Raw genomic sequence first — 17,255 nt, 5'->3', positions numbered from 1 at the left:
TCACGGATTGGTGGGCTCCTCGGATGGCTGCGTGCTGGCTCGGGACTCGAGGCGCAGAGCCCTTGGGTGCCGGGCGGGCCCTGGGGCCTGCTGGGGGTCCCGCCCGGATGGCGCCAGTGGGGGGAGCAGTGGCAGGGGCAGCAGCGATGGAGGCTGAGCTGGTGTCGTAGGCGGGGGGCCTGAGGCAGCGAAGCGCACGCTGGCGTGGGGGTGCAGGGCTGGGAGGGGCAGGAAAGTCGGTGATGTGTCCCAGGAACATGCCCTGGGGTGGGGGGGGAGGCTGGCCGGATGGGGTCATGCCCACTAAGGAGCCCAGAAGCTACCAGACTAGAAGTGGTATCCCACGGCTCACCCAGTCCCAGGCACCCTAAACTTCCCCCGGGGGGGGAGTGACCCCAGATAAATGACACCAGAAACGGACGCTGAACCCGACATGGACCTGGAGTCCAGGATCGGGGCGGGGGTTGCTGTGCCCCCAGCTCCACAGTCAGCCCGGAGAGCAGGGCTGAGGACACAAGGGTGAAAGTGCTCCCGCAGATGCCTGGTGCATGGTGAGAGGACTCCGAGGAGTCCCCCCAGCCTGGCTCATGGGGCCCCAGGCAGAATGAATGGGCTTCTGATCCCATCCCTGCAGCTAGCTAGACACCTGCGGACAGACATCGGGCCTTGACCCCTGGGACTGGCACCCGGGCCAGGAAGCCCCACTGAAGGGTAAACTAGGAGCCCAGAATAGCTGGAGGCACTGGCCAGGGAGCGGGTGCTGGGTGGGGGCCACTCAAGGGGCCTTCTTGGGCCCTGGCATAGAGCAGGTGAGAGACGCATGAGGTGGGGCAGGTCTCAGAGCCCCAGGTTGGGACTGGGAGGCACCAGAGACCTTGCCAGAATCCCAGCTGGGCCAGGGAGTTAGGAGGGCAGGTACTCACGGGGGTAGATGGAACCGTAAAAGGTACTCTGGCGTTCACGATCATACAGGTTTCGAGTTGGAGGGTGTGGAATCTTCACAGCTTCACCGAAAAGAAAGGGGAAGAGACAGGACCGGGTGAGGGCTCTTGCAGAGTTCGCCCCCTCCCAGAAGCCCCGCCCTGTCGCCCCCCCACCCCCGCAAAGGCCCCTTCACTGTTCCCCAGACCCGCCCATCCACACACCTGCCACCCAGCCCTTGGCAGAAGACTCCTCCTCCCACCTTCCCGAGTCTAGGGTTTCTCAAGGCATAGATATTCCCATTGAGGCCAGACCGCCACTGTGCCCCCGCCCCCACCTTCCCGTCCCTCGTCATGTGTGTGAATTTTTTTTGGCGGGGGGGAAGTAAAATTCACATACCACAAAATTAACCATTTATTTATTTATTTTTAAGATTTATTTATTTGACGGAGAGAGAGAGCGTGCGCACAAGCAGGGGGAGCAGCAGAGGTAAAGGGAGAAGCAGGCTCCCTGCTGAACAGGGAGCCCCATGCCGGGGGGCGGGGCTAGATCCCAAGACCCTGGGATCATGACCCCAGCCGAAGGCAGACTGAACCACCCAGGTGCCCCACCATTTATTTAAAAAAAATTTTTTTTTAAGTAATCTCTATGCACAACATGGAGCTCGAACTCACAACCCAGAGATCAAGAGTCACACGCTCCAACAACTGAGCCAGCCAGGCGCCCCACAAAATTAGCCATTTAAAACAGTTAATTCAGTGACTTTGTTCATTCACAGTGGTGTGCGACCACCACCTCTACCTAATTCCAGAACATTTCATGCCCCCCAAAGAAAACCCTGTGCCCAGGAAGCACTCACTTCCGGTCCTCTCTCCCCCAGCCCCTGGGGGACAGGGATCTGCTTTTTGTCTCTGCAGTATGCCTGTTCTGGACCCCTCACAGACCGAGGAAGGTACAATATTTGGCCTCTTGGGTCTGGCTCCGTCCTTCACTTTTGAACCCAAGGCATCCCCTTCTCCATGTCCAGCCGAGAATCTCCATGACTGGCCACCCAGACCAAAGGCTGCACAAGAAGAGGTGGGACCGTGGGGGTGGGGTGGAGGCCATGAGAGTGAAGATGCGGGTGAGGGGGCGCCTGGGTGGCTCAGACGGTTAAGCGACTGCCTTCGGCTCAGGTCATGATCCTGGAGTCCCGGGATCGAGTCCCGCATCGGGCTCCCTGCTCGGCGGGGAGTCTGCTTCTCCCTCCGACCCTCCCCCCTCTCATGTGCTCTCTCTCTCTCATTTTCTCTCTCAAATAAATAAAATCTTAAAAAAAAAAAAAAGAGGCGGGTGAGGGCCCAGGCCTGCCCCTCAAGACGAGTTACAGGGGCACCAAACTCCTTCCCATGAAGGACACCGGATTCTTCCTTCTGCCCAGACACTGTGTCCTTCCCTGGCTGTCCTGACAATTCTTGCTTCGAATGTCCTTTCTTTAAAGAGTCCTTTAGCTCAAGTGGTCATCCTCTCCCTCACTCCCATGTTTCATCCTACTCACTGAATTATTTCTTTAGTTTATATCTTATGGTCCCTCATGGGGTAAAAACTCTAAGGGGGCAGTAACTATTTTGTCCACGTCTTGTCTCCCCAGTGGTATCTAAAGTACACGTGGCGCCAATAAGGGCTTGGGAATGACCAGCTGAGTGACCAGGGTCTTGCAGCAGCAGGGTCAGCTACACGAATTCCCTTTTAAGGAAAAACTCGCTGTTCAGCCGCAGGAGCAAAGGGAGCCAACGGTCTCCACCTGTTGGCACCTCAGGGGCTCTTAGCAGCTCCGGCCAATGGTAGGAGCGCAGGGGTGTTTGTTCAGCTCCCCATGGGGCTGGCATGGACCTCATCAGATCTGCTTACTATCTGAGGGTCTCTGCTTGCTCTCTCCCTTTCCTCCCCCCCTCTTTGTAACCCTCCCACCCCAAACCTCTTGTATTCCTAACTCTGTCTCAAGGTCTGCATCAACTCCTCCTTGAGTGTGAACTAAGAACTAGCTCCACTGTGCTTCCTGGGTTCTGTGAAGAGCAAATGCCCAGTTGAGGGGTACTCCCTGGCCCCCGCTCTGATCACCAGTTGGCACCTGGATCCCTCCACAGGTCAGAGGCAGGACCGGCCAACCAGCTGACCAGTGAGACTGTCTCACTGCTTCCCTGCCAGGTGAGGGATGTGGGCGCAGGGCACAGGTTCAAAATCGAGACCCAGTGAGGCTTGGAAACCCAGCTCTGACCCAACAGATGCCCTGGACTCGACACCTGACCCAGACACCTGCTCCTCCCAGGCCCTCCTCTGCGGCTTGCCCCCCTCTGCAGAAGCCAGAAGCCGATGAGCTGGGAGGCTCTCAATGGGAGGGGACCCTAAGCTCTGGCAGATGAGAAAGATTCCCCAGGGCTTCAAGGCAGGCACAGAGCACGGGCAGAGGCCCAGAGGCGGGAGACAGCCAGGCTCACTGACAGACAGGAAAACAGTTCTGAGATGCTGGAGGGAGGGGCAGACAGGGGACAAGCACCCCTTTCTACACCCCCCCTGCCAGATTGGCCAAGGAGCCTGGACTCGGAGGGCAGTGCCCCTGAGATATCCCCGTCCTAAACCCTAAAACCTAGGACCCTGAACTATCCAGATGGCCTAATGTAATTGCGAGGCTCTGAAGAGGGAGGCTGGAGGGTCCAAGTCAGAGAAGGGGAGGTGAGAACACAAGTGAGGTAGGAGTGACGCATCTTGAGCTGGAGGAAGGGGCCGTAAGATAAGGAACGCAGGAGGCCCCTGGCAGGTGGAAACAGGGTGGAAACAGAGTCTCCCCTAGAGCCTCAGAAGGAACTGGCCCTGCCAACAGCTTAGTTTTAGCTCTTTAAGACTCATTTTGGACATCTGACCTCCAGAACAAAGATAATAAATTTGGGTTAAGCCCCTTGGTTTGCGGGAATTAGTTACAGCAGCCATAGGAAACTCATAGGGATGGGCTCTGAGCCGGGGAGGGTCCCGGTCGCAGTGTGCGTTTTAGGCAGTCCACCCAGAGCTGGTGAGGAGGGCTGAGGCCTGCGCCCGCCCCTGCCACATCCTTCTCCGTCCTACCCAACTCCTGCCTGAACTTAGCCTTCCTTCCAGGGCACTTCTCTGAAAGTCCAGCCTGCTGACCACCCGCCTCAGTGCGTCCATTCCCCTACTGCGGGGGCACGGCTCACTGGGGACCAGCCGTTCCCCTGCCCTGGCCTGATCTCCTGACTCAGTGCAAGCATCCGGAGGGCACAGACTGCCCAGCTGCTCCTCAGTGTCCCCTGTGGGCCTGGCAAAGGGCTGAGTAAACGGCAGGGCATGCTGGATGCTGATGTGAACAGACGAACGCATGGGGGGGGGCAGGCTGGACCTGGGGCGGGGCTCATGCGGGCTCATTTAGGTTTAGCTTTCGAGCCTGTTTTGGATTAGAATGTTCTTTTGAGTACATAAATGAGCAATAAGAACAATCTGGTCAAAAGATCTGGCCACAGGCAGGTTTCTGATTGATTTCTAAGCTTTGTTGTCCCCAAGCAGGGCAAAGCAGTTGAGGAGTTGTGATTCAGGCCTGCTTTGCTGCATGGGTCTCGAGAATGAATGAGCCATGGGGAGAGAAGCCCCATCCCTCTGGGTGACAGCCCAGGGGAGGTGGGTGGAGAGGGGTCCTGTCTGGTGCCTGAGCAGGAAGAAGGGCCCCTCCACCAAGGGTGCACTTCCAGCCAGCAACCCTCAGCTGCCTTTGTGCAATGCCTCAACAAGTTGTTGCTGGAAGAAAGGAGGCAGCACAAGCCTGGCAATAAGTTGGGGCTCATTAAATATTAGCCACCATTGTTAATTACCCTGCCTGGTGACCCCTGAAGCTTAACCTAACAGCAGCTGCTGCCGGGGACTGAGCCTTGTCTGGGATGAGCCATGAACGCCACATGGGCCAGATCCATGCTGGGGGAATGCAGGGCTCAGATGGTGTCCTGCCCTCCTGGGTTGACGGGTGGTCCCCAAAAAGATACATCCCCCAGAACCTATGACTATAACCCTATTTGGAGAAACGGCCTTCGCAGGTGTAATTGAGGATCTTGGGCTCATCCCGACTTAAGAAGGACAAGTGTCCTTATAGGAGACAGAAAGACAGAAGAGAAGACACAGGGGGAAGGCCACGGGAAGATGGAGGTGGAGACTGGAGGGACACAGCCACCATCCAAGGAATGCGTGGAGCCGCCACAAGCGGGAAGAGGCAGGAAGGAACCTCCCCTAGAGCCCTGGAAGTGAGCACAGCCCTGGGACACCTTGATTTTTGGACTTCTAGTCTCCTGAACCATGAGAAATTCTGCTGTCTCAAGCTCCCCAGTTTGTGGCCATTTGTTGCAGTCATCCCAGGACAATAACGCGGGCTCTTCTTTCTTTGTCCAGCACCCGCAATTGAACAGTCCCCTTTCCTTACGCGTCTGGTATTTCGTCCTCCAGTCAATAGGGACAATGTGGGATGAAGAAGAATACCATGGGCAGAATTTAACCCTCCAGCCACCTTGGGGCTCCCTGCCACGGGGCAGTGTATGGCTCCCACCCAGGGCAAAACTGAGAATTCCTCTTCCCAGAAGGAGAAAACCCCGAAGGGTGTGCACAGAATGTAACCCTTCTGGTATTGCCGGCCCACTGCTGGAGCCAAGGACTGGGGTTCCCAGTAGGAGCCAGCTGGAGCGGAAGCCTTGATGCTGCAGCAATCAGAATAACTGATTCCATGTGTCCCCTACTAACCCAAACCTCACCTAACCTGGGACACTAAGACACAGGCCTCCAGGGTCTGTCCACATCTCTTCATCATTCCCAACCCCTTCCTAATCTCCACCACAGGTAGACTCAGCTTCCTGAGTTCCAATTGTGCCTGGCTTCCAGCCCCCACAGGATCTTTGTACCTGCTATGCCCTCCACCTAGGCTACTCTCTTTCCACCTGGCCCCTTGATCCAGCTAACCTCTACTCCCTCATCAGAGGCCTCTTCTTGGACTGATGTCCTTCTCACAACTCTCCCATCCCCAGCCCAGCATCCCTCTTTCCTGAGGCCATCTGGCACCTGTCCCTAGGCCAGCATCCTTTGTCTCCAGGGTCCTCCCCTCAGGTCAGCTACTCACTGCTATTCCAAACAATGGGGCCTCATCTTCAGGTTATTTGCTCACAGTCTGCTTCTCTCACTGGTGTGGAAACCCTGGAGTGATAGCCCATCTTTCTTGGCTCTCCACCACCTCCCCAGTGCCTGGTGCAGTGCCTGGCATACAGTGGAACCCATTTCTGCAAGTGACTGTGTGAGGACCCCCCAGCCCAGGATGGGGCCAGCTCTGAGCCCGGCCTGCACCTCCTCATCCTCCCCAGCAAAGCCAGGACGTCCAGGACACGGGCTCCCAGGAAGTCCTAGAAGCTCTCACCTGTCCTCTTCTCAACGCTGGTCAAAGGCCGTGCCCCATCCTGGTTGGCCATTCGGCCCTTGTACAGGATCCCGTCCACTCCCAGAATGTCCACCTCAGCCTGTTAGATGGCCCGGATCCCAAGTCAGGGAGTGTCCTCCCCTGCATCTCTGGTACATGCAGAGGATCAGCAGACAGAGCACGGCCTCCCCGGGGTCACCCACGCCCCGGGGTCACCCACCCACGACACTACTCACGGTGTCATAGTCGAACACCTCGGGGTCCCCGTAGGGGTAGAGCGTTGACAAGTCATAGGAGTTGAACTGGAGGTTGGCAAAATTGCCAGGGCCATCACCCCAGTCCTTCTGGGACCCCAGCGAATCCAGACTACTTTGCTGGTCTCCAAGGTCCCGGAGCTGCTGTAGCCGCCGGTGTTCCCTGGGGTAGGCAGGTAGGACAGCAGGCACTGGGAGAACCCTCTGCCCCAGAGAAGCATCAGGATGGGCCCAAGGGCCCGCCCAGTGGCAAGACAAGACTGGAATTTCTTCCAGCTTGAGTTTGGGGGGTACGTTGGGCTGGCGGGTGGATACGGACAGGCACAGTCGGGGCAGAGGGGAAACCCAAGGCCTATGTTCCCCCAGACCCAGCCACCCCTGGGGGCCTTGGTCTGGCCCGACAACAGAAGGCTTTTAACCTGTGATCTCAAGAGGGAGTGATGTCAAGAAGGAGTCAGGCACAGGAAGGTGGGGGTGCGGGCCCAGGTCCCCATGGCTCTCCCCTTCATGTGGCTGTGATTGTTGGTCAGCCTTCATTTCCCCACCTGACCAGAAGTATCTCAGGCAGGGTGTAGGAAGCACCCACAGTGCGTGGGAGGTCAGGAGGTTGAGGGTGGGGCCACCCAGGGAGCCCACCAGGTGCGCTGGGAAACTGTAGGTCAAGGCACCAACTCTGCCACTTACTAGTTGTGACCTTGAGCAGGTCACTGAAGTTCTCTGAACCTCATTTCCTTCAACTACAAAATGTGGTGAAGATAGAATACACCTCAAAGGGAAGGCTTAAGGATTCACTGAGGTCGGCTAGGGCAAAGCACTCAGCGCAGTGAGCTGAGGCCATGGCCCTCGCTTACTTCCACCAGCTGGAGGCGAGCACGTCCATCCTAGCTCACAGGAGTGGTGAGATTTAAATGAGAATCCTTCCCGAATGGTCTCCGCCCATAATAGATGTCCAATAAATATGCCCATTCCCTTCTGCCAGTGTCCTCTCCCAGGCCATCTGCTGCCCCAGCACCTCCCCAGACGGCTCCCTTGCAGATGGCTGTCAATGCCCTGGGACTGGAGCTGGCATCTCTGCAGGGCTCCAGGCTCCTGAGGGCTTCTGCGGGGCAGGCCCCCAGCCCACTCACCTCAACTGTTGCTGCTGCAGGTACTCATACGTGTTGGCACTGGCTGGCCGCAGCCTCGAAAGCAGGTGGGCTTTGCGGATGGTGATGAGTTGCCTGTTGGAGGACAAGAGTTCAGGGAGAGACACAAGTGTCCAGCAGACAGCCCCAGCCTCCTTCCTCCTCCAGGAAGTCCACCCTTAAACCCATCCCTCTCTCTGGAGACATCCACAGCACGGCCCGCTGCGCTCAGGGCCCTAAAGAGCCCCAGTGATCTTTGACAGTCACGAAGAACAACTGTTCTGATTATAAAACTAAAAGCAAGAACAGGTGAATCCTAGAAACAGAACGCAGATCGGAGGTTGCCAGGGGGCGGGGGAGGGGATGGGGAGTGGCCACAAATGGGGCTGGGGTTTCCTTCTGGAAAATTGGTGAAAATGCTCTGGTGCTAGAAGGAGCGGTGGTTGCACAATATTGTTGAGGTACTAAATGCCCCTGACCTGCCCAGTTTTAAATGGTTGATTTGTGTTGTGTGTTTTACCTCCACACACACACACACACCAAAAAAAAAAAAATACATATATATATATATCAGCTCTCTGAGCAGAGGGAACTATTGTACATGTTGATCTCAGAGGTGGTTATAAAGGTGTGTACACGTGTACAAATTCATCAGATTGCACCATAAACATTTATATACTTTACCATTTTAACCACAATAAAATGTTAAAGTAATATATACTGTCAGTATTTTAGAAAGGACAGACCACAAATAAACACAAAAAGCTCTATAACCATGTGACAAATATTTTGATATGTGTCCTTTCCAGTAATTTTCTGTTTATGTATTTTTTTAAAGATTTTATTTATTGGGTGCCTGGGTGGCTCAGTTGGTTGGGCGACTGCCTTCGGCTCAGGTCATGATCCTGGAGTCCCTGGATCGAGTCCCGCATCGGGCTCCCTGCTCGGCAGGGGGTCTGCTTCTCCCTCTGACCCTCCCCCCATCTCATGCGCTTTCTCTCTCATTCTCTCTCTCTCTCTCAAATAAATAAATAAAATCTTTAAAAAAAATAAAGATTTTATTTATTTATTTGACAGAGAGAGACAGTGAGAGAGGGAACACAAGCAGGAGGAGTGGCAGGCAGAGGGAGAAGCAGGCTTCCCACTGAGCAGGGAGCCTGATGCGGGGCTCGATCCCAGGACTCTGGGATCATGACCTGAGCCGAAGGCAGATGCTTAATGACTGAGCCACCCAGGCGCCCCTGTATTTTTTTTTTTTAACAAAAATAGGATCATGGGCAACCCCTTTGGGACCCCTCCCTCCTTGGGAGCTTTATACTATCACTGCTATTGCTCAATAAACCTTGCTAAAAAACAAAACAAAACAAAACAAAAATAGGATCACACACAAACTACTTGATTTTCTCATTTAAGTTATTGTGAACCTTTTTCCAGGCCACTAAATAATTCTTCCACAACTGTGCCATCCAATATGGCAACCACTGGACACGGGAAGCTATTTAAATTTATGGTTAAACTTAAATAAATTTAAATAAAATGCAAAATTCCATTTTCAGCCGCATTAGCCCTATTTGGCTGTCGGCTACTGCGTTGGACGGTGTAGCTGCAACCATTTCCACATCTCAGAAGTTTCCATTATACCTCCTTCTACAACATGACTTATATCAGCTGATGCAAATGTACAACTCATTCACCGCTTCACATTGTTTCCTTTTTTTTTAAATATTATAAATAACGCTGCAACTAGGGATCTGGGGCTTTAACCAAAAAATCTGGATATAGGCTCAAATCCCCTCCATGAGCATGGACTGATGATGTAGGGTGGTGAGCTTCGTGGGTCACGGGGGCCAGGCTAGTGTGGGCGCTGCAAGATTCAGGCTCTTAAACCCTACGAGAGTGTTGTTTGGTGGTTCTTCAAAGAGTTAGCCATCAAGGGACCACATGACCCAGCACTCCCACCATCTCCAGGTTTATACCCAAAATAACAGAAAGCGGGTGTTCCAGCCAATCTCCGTACATGCATATTCACAGCAGCACTAATCACAAGAGCTAAAAGATGTATCAACCCAAATGTTCATCAGCGTGTAAGTGGATAAACAAAATGTGGGCGGCTTATATAATGTGATACGATTCAGCCATAAAAAATGGAATGAGGCACTGACACCTGCCACAGTGTGGATGAAACTTAAGAACATGATGCTCAGTGACAGAACCAGGTCACAGGTTGTACGACTTCATTCATATGGAGTGTCCAGAACAGGTGAATCCACAGAGATAGAAAGTTAGTGGTTGTCGGGGGTTGGGGAGACTGCTAATGAGTCTGGGGTTTCCTTTTAGGGAGATGAAAATGCTTTGGAATTAGAGGTGATGGTTGCAGTTCACCATGAATGTGCACCAAATGACACTGAACTGTTCACTTTAAAATGGTGTGTGTGTGTGTGTGTAAATAAATAAAAAGTATTAGACTCTAAAAATACATGCAAGGAAGTCCCACAAAGTTCAGCTTTTCCCGTTTCCTTCTATCCTTTTGCTTTTGGAGTTGACCTTGACTCTGGGACACAGCAGGCGCCAGGCAGAGCTGGTGAAGGAGGGGATGCCAAGTGCCCCTGCCCGGGACCGGGAGCAAATGAAATCAAGTGTACGGAATAATGTGTATGGAATAATGTATACGGACAGACGGACAGAAAAATGATGGACCTAGAACCTCCCCAGGCGCCTAGGTGGGGGAATCCAAACAGAGAGGGTGGGCGTGGGCGCCCCCTGGCGGCGGTACTCACGGGCCCGTCATCAGCTCCACAGGCCGGTCGCAGGAGATGCATTTCACCTGCTCAAACAGTTTCCTGGAAGACAGCCAGCCGTCAGCTGGTGCACCGTGGGGTAAGGTCTATCTGTTCCTCAGGGTCAGGACCTCCCTCCACACCCTACTCCCCTGCTGACCCAGCCCAGCTCAGCTCAAGTCGGCTCTGCTGGCCCCTGCTGATCCCTACCCTGTGGCTGCCTGGGGCACAGGTAGGGGATACAGTGTGTGTAGTTAATGTTCCTGCCCCAAACACAATGGAGGTCTTGAAAACCAGGGGCCTCTGGAAAGCTACCCTACACAGGGGATATTTGGAGGGATGAGGGGTCATCTGAGGACAGGAGACCCCTTCCCCACCCCAACACTGAGTCCATCTGCCTGGGGCTCTATCTGGATGGGCTGGGGGACATGGCAAGAGGGCTCCAGTCCCAGATACCCAGGCTCCCTGTGAGGCCTTGCATGGCCCCTACCCTCTGTGAGCCTTGGTTTCATTCGTGGCAAGAGGGCTTTAGAGCAGATGTGTTCCTGGAGCCCCTCGACAGCCAAGGCCAGAGCCCCTGGGTGCCCTCAGCTCCATCCCACCTTCACCCTCCTCCCTGAAGCCGGAAAGCCCCACCCCTTTCCCCTGGGTCCACAGGTCTAGAACCCTTCTTCCCAGAATCCGCTGGGATGCCCCTCTGGTTTCCTCTCTGGAGAGAGGGTCTCCCCAGCCTCTGGGAGCTGCACCCCTACCCAGGTGGGGCTCACTTCCTAAAGCCGGCAGCACTGTCAGGGTCAAATCGTAGGCCTTCAATCAGGAGATTCCTGAGTACTTTCCAGATCTCATCCATGTCTTTCTTCAGACCATTCAAATCACTGTGGACCAGCTGCAAACAGCCAAAGGGAAGAGAAGAGCTTTTAGTCAGCTAATTCACACACACACACACACACACACACACACACTCCCCTGTCCCCAGCTTCACTCCAGAAAAGGAACTGCAGCAAAATTACACAGAGTGTAACAAGATTAAACTGAAACAGTGAGGGGGTCAAGGAAAAGGAAAATGACAAAGCTTTGGTTAAGGTTCATCTCCCTAATGCATGCTGTTGCAAGTGGTGAAGTGAGCTCCAAACCCCCAGTGTAGGCAACCCACTAATCCAGTTTTTGTCTATGGATTGCCCTGTTCTGGACATTTCATATAAATGGAATCACACAATCCATGGCCCTCGGTGTCTGGTTTCTCTCACTCAGCATCATGTCTGCAGGGGTCACCCAGGTAGCAGCATGAATCTGAGCTTCATTTCTTCTTATGGTTGAATAATATTCCACCACAATTTGTGGATGGATAGACCACAATTTATCTATCCATCTGTTGATGGACATTTGGGTTGCTTCTACTTTTTGGCTATTATGAGTAATGCTGCTATGAACATTTGTGTACAAGTTTTTATATGGACCCATTTTCATTTCTTTTGGGTACACACCTGGGCCTGGAAGTGCTGGGTTGTATGGTGACCCTATGTTTATCTTTTTGAGAAACTGCCAGACTGGTTTTCACAGTGGGACTTGTGAATTTTTAAATCCAGCATGTGACTCTTGATCTTGGGGTCATGAGTGAGAACCCCATGTTGGGGGTAGTTTACATGTTTGTTTTTTTTAAGATTTTATTTATTTATTTGACAGCGAGAGATACAGCAAGAGCAGGAACACAAGCAGGGGGAGTGGGAGAGGGAGAAGCAGGCTTCCCGCCAAGCAGGGAGCCCGACACAGGACCCCAGGATCATGACTAGAGCCAATGGCAGATGCCTAACGACTTAGCCACCCAGGTGCCCCTGTTGGGTGTAGTTTAAAGTGTTCCTTCCAGTGCCCACATTTTGGTCTCTAAACACCACTCCCCACTAACAGGAACCGAGACTCTGTAGAGAAATGACTGAATCAGGTCTGAGGAAGGGAATGTTGAAGATGAGCCTGGAACATCTTGTCCTTTAAGGAACCAAGACCGCTTTCTGAGACAGAGGGTCAAGTCAAAGGGCTCAGAGGCCAGCTCACAGGCCAAAGATGAGAACATGTAAGTGACAAAAGAAATAGTAACTTAACTGATTGAGCAAATTGAATACATTAAAACCCATGATTCACAGTGACATTCACAAAAAAGAAAAGAAATAAAAAAAAACAGAAACCCCCATTTGCCACCATATATTGGAGGTATCTGTAGCAGTGATTATCATTCTTGAACACCAGTAATTAAAGGAAATAGCTCATCATTGTTCTCATCTTTCCTGCAAGAACAATATTTCAGGGCGCCTGGGTGGCTCAGTTGGTTAAGCGACTGCCTTTGGCTCAGGTTATGATCCTGGAGTCCCAGGATCAAGTCCCACATCGGGCTCCCTGCTCGGCAGGGTGTCTGCTTCTCCCTCTGAGCCTCTTCCCTCTCATGCTCTCTATCTCTCATTCTCTCTCTCTCAAATAATAAATAAAATCTTTAAAAAAAAACATATTTCAGGGTAATTGGCTCAAGCTGATGAGGGAGAGCTCTTCTTTTGGGATTTCTAGCTGGTAAATGGAGAAGCAGTGCTAAGATTAGAGAACTCACTATTTTGCAACCGTGAAATAACCAGTTCAGGAAACGATTCTCAATTTATGAGGAAACCACTAGGAAAATGGCCAATGAGGCAACAGACATTTCCAGGGTGCCAAAGGGTCACCCCCAAATCACTTGCTGCTTATAAGGGGGGAATGTACCTTTACAGTGGTGCCATCAGCTTAGCATCGCTGGGCTCTGATGAATCTGCTTCACCACTGAAGGGACCACTGGCCAGCATGACGTACCTGCCGACCCAAGGTGACACGAAGTGCACAGCACCCCAAGAAGACTCTTTCCCCCAGCTTCCTATTTTGAAAACTTTTAAATCTACAGAAAAGTTGCAAGAATAATCCAAAGGACACTTGGACATCCATTTAATCAACTTTTAACATTTTACCACATTTTCTTTATCTATACGTGTGTGTATCTGTTCATTTTCTGAATCATTTCAGAGTGAATTGCAGACATGATATATCACCCCTACCTATAAAAAGTTAAACAGAGGATTACCATATGACCCAGCAATTCCACTCCTGGCTATCTACCCAAAAGAACTAACAACAGGCATTCAAACAAAAATGTGTACATGTATGTTCACAGCACCATTATTCATAATAGTCAAAGGTGGAAACAGCCCAAGTGCCCATCAACAGATGAATGAATAAACAGAATGTGGTCTATCTTGTCGATGGAATTAGTATTCAGCTATAAAAAAGAATGGAGATCTGATCCATAAATGAACCTTGAAAACATGATGCTAAGTGCCAGAAGCCAATCACAAAAGGTCACAGTTATGTATGATTCCATTTATATGAAATGTCCAGAATAGGCAAACCCACAGAGAAAAAAAGAAGCCCAGTGGTTGCCAGGGGCTGGTGGGGGGTGCTGCCTATATGAGTATGGGCTTCCTTTTGGGGAGATGATAGTGTCTTACCACCAGACAGAGGTAGTGCTTACAGAAAACTGTAAATATACAAAATGCCACCGATTTAGTCATTTTAAAATGGTTAAAGGTTAACCAGCTGGGTGTGGAGCCTGCTTGAGATTCTCTCTCCCTCCCCTACCTCCCCGTGTGTTCTCTTTCTCTAAAACAGAAAGACCGTGATACCTCACTCATAAATACCATAGTACTCATGAGGACATTTTCTTTTTCTTTTTCTTTTTTTGTTTTTTAGCTTTATTTATTTATTTTTGAGATGGGGTGGGGCAGAGGGAGAGAGAGAATCTCAAGCTGACCCTGTGCTGAGCATGGAGCCCGACGCGGGGCTCAATCTCATGACCCTGAGATCACGACCTGAGCTGAAACCAAGGGTCAGAGCCTCCACCAACGGCACCCCCCCGGTGCCCCGCCACCGTGAGGACATTTTCTTACGTGACCGCAATGCCATCAGGACACCGAACACACGAACAGGAATTCCTGACTTTGCACCAATTCCCAGCCCATGTGTCGAGCTGGCACAACTGAACCAGGACACAAGCCAGGTCTCCTCATGAGCTGCATTTGGTTGTTTTGTCTCTGGAGACACTTGTAATCTAGAACAGTCTCTGTCTCCTCTCTTTTCCCCACCCCATCATTGAATTATTGAAGAAAAGTAGGTCAGTTGTTCTGTAGATGAGTGGATTCACTCAGGCTACAATTCCGCACTGATCTGTGTGACTTTTATGAGGAACGTGTCCCTGAGAGAAACACGTCCGTATCTGCTTTGCTTGTCATTACATCCACTGTAGGTGCCCACTGCGCAGTTGATGAACGAACAAATCCTCGTTTTGCGGAGGAGAAAGCTGAGGCTCAGGGAGGTCATACCACTTGGGGCCCATGGCCGCTCAGGGGAAGCTGGGACTTGCACCCAGGGCTGCCGGACTCTGAACCCAAACTGCAGGAGCTGCACAGCACTGTAATTGTTGGTTTGACTGTTGCTGTCTCTCTACTAGACAGTCTCAATCAAGGCAGGGGCTGGGACTCATTATCAACATTTCTCCAGAGTCTGGCTTATCACAGGTGGTCAGTAAATGACAGAAGAAGAAATAAATGATCAGCAGATTCCCCCCCGCCCGCCACCCTGCCATGCCCCTTTGCTGGGCCAGGCAGGAGAGTTATGGTAGTCAGCCTCCAAGGTGCTCCCAGCCCACACCTCTCGGTCCTCACACTCTCTCACACGGAGTAGGGCTGGCCTATGGAACCACAGGATGCTACAGAAATGATGCGGTGTGGCTGTCCTAGAAGACAATACACAGCTTCCGTTGGGCTCTCCTGGGTCACTCATTCTGGGGAAGTAGGCTACCATGTTGTGATGCCACTCAGGCAGACTTGAGGAGAAGTCTGAGTGGCAAGGAAGTGCGGTGTCTTGCTGACAACCACGGGAGACTGCCATCTTGGAAATGGCACTTCAGCGGGCTGAAGCCCCGATGGCCTCTTGACTGCAGCCTCATGGGAGAATCTGAGTCCCTCAGCTAAGCTGCTCCCCAATTCCTGGCCCTCAGCAAATCTGAGCATTTGTCGTTTCAAGGTGTCACATTTCAGGACTACTTGTTATGCAGCAGGTGACAGCTGCTATGGGGTACTCACCTTGGTGCTCAGGTCCTTGCTCAGCTGCTCCAGAGCTTTCTTCCAGTCATCCTCGTGGGTCACGACCCTGAAGAGCATGCCCTGAATCATCTCGTTCAGCTCTGTCACTACTGTCTCCAGGTCGGCCCGGCTCGCCTTGCTTGCCAGGGTGCTCCTGTCGGCTTTCTAGAGACACAGGGGACTCAGGGAGCCAGGGATGCTGGCGTGGGAGCAGGAAGAAGTTGGGGGATCCAACCACTCTGGTCTGTGTTTTTTAGTCGGGACCCTGAATGCCCGGCCTTGGTTTAAATTCAACCTTGGGGTCTAACTGGCTCAAACACGACTGTCAGGTCTAAGCCAAGGTCTTCCTGTGGATGGAGAAACTGGTGCATGGTTTTTAAGTTCACATAATAAATTGTCATTAATTCTGAGTCACTGAAAATAGGAGTTGACAGGACAACTTTGGGGAAGCTTCCCTAGCCCTTCTATATGAGAAAGATGGAAAGAAATTGTGGGATGTTCTCTGCCTGGTTTTTGTCTTGGCTGGATGACTCCATTCCCCTGGGTGGGAGAGTTGGGCTCAGGATGCACAGGCAGGAGGAGAGAGGAAACTGCTCACTCATCTCTTTCTTTCTTTCCTTTTTTTTTTTTTTTAAGATTTTCTTTCAGAGAGAGAGAGAGAGACTGTGCATGAGCACAAGCATGAGCTCAAACATGAGGGGGGAAGGGGCAGAGGGAGAAGCAGACTCCCTACTGAGCAGGGAGCCCGATGCGGGACTCGATCCCAGGACCCTGGGATCATGACCTGAGCTGAAGGCAGACGCTTAACTGACTGAGCCACCCAGGCGCCCCCACTCACCTCTTTCAACTCCTGCTCCATCACACTTTTGTCCACCTTGTGCATTTCAAGGTTTTTAATTTGAGCATGGACAATCTAAGAACAGAAGAAAATGGCATGTTCCCCATCCCTGGAGACCTTGGAAATAACATCTTCCTCCCATGTTGACACTTGCCACACTGCTAGGAAGGGACAATGGGGCCAGGTGGCTAGCAGGTAGGGTGGGCACATCCAAAGGTGTGGATTCCAGATGCCAGATCAGAAGGGAAGGAACGTGAGCCTTGGGACAAGATGTCCCCTCAGAGGTGGCATCATAGGAACTTGGCGGCATGGGGGGAGGGGGGCAGACTTGAGGAAGGAAAACATAAACCAATGCTAACACTTTGGTTCCCTGGAAGTTTGAGGCAAGTTCAGCTCTTATCTGTAATGGGGTCCCAGTGAGAACTGGAGTCTATTTATCCACCAAGCACTTGGTGGATAAATAGGCACATGCTGTGCCCCGGTGTCAGGAGGAAACTCTCATATCCTACCCCCTCACTCCATGAAGAACCAGCTCTGCTCATTAACTCTGCCCGCTCTCCATTTTCTGGACCCTGCCTGTGGCAGCAGCAGCTAACCTGCTTGGGAAGAGCCTCAGAGCCTCACCACTTCCTGAGCCATGTCCCCAGAGCCTTGTCCCCAGCCATATTTCCTCCAAAGCTGGAAACAGGCTTCTGTTTCTTCCTTCATGTCTGGTTTCCCTCTCACCCTTAGGAACAGAGCCCCTAAACTTTGAGCT

The 17,255-nt window shown here is 52.2% G+C and overlaps 1 protein-coding gene across 1 annotated transcript in view; it reads right to left on the bottom strand.

Annotated features, from left to right (window-relative positions):
- CUNH16orf96 (chromosome unknown C16orf96 homolog) overlaps positions 1 to 17,255 on the bottom strand; it is a 36,879-nt gene continuing 19,624 nt past the window's right edge. The window contains exons 8-16 of the mRNA XM_088017299.1: positions 16,499 to 16,573; positions 15,661 to 15,825; positions 11,278 to 11,396; positions 10,511 to 10,573; positions 7,737 to 7,829; positions 6,592 to 6,772; positions 6,356 to 6,455; positions 924 to 1,004; positions 1 to 218 (exon numbers count right to left, since the gene is read on the bottom strand). Coding sequence (XP_087873425.1) covers positions 1 to 218; positions 924 to 1,004; positions 6,356 to 6,455; positions 6,592 to 6,772; positions 7,737 to 7,829; positions 10,511 to 10,573; positions 11,278 to 11,396; positions 15,661 to 15,825; positions 16,499 to 16,573 — 1,095 coding nt within the window. The remainder of the gene's footprint in view (positions 219 to 923; positions 1,005 to 6,355; positions 6,456 to 6,591; positions 6,773 to 7,736; positions 7,830 to 10,510; positions 10,574 to 11,277; positions 11,397 to 15,660; positions 15,826 to 16,498; positions 16,574 to 17,255) is intronic.

This window comes from Eumetopias jubatus, unplaced genomic scaffold (genome assembly GCF_037043125.1).
Source record: "Eumetopias jubatus isolate StellerSeaLion01/CBP00866 unplaced genomic scaffold, mEumJub1_p1.0 scaffold_12, whole genome shotgun sequence".
Taxonomy (NCBI): domain Eukaryota; kingdom Metazoa; phylum Chordata; class Mammalia; order Carnivora; family Otariidae; genus Eumetopias; species Eumetopias jubatus.
Note: the sequence above shows the minus strand (reverse complement) of the source record. Positions and strands in the feature narration are given on the sequence as shown.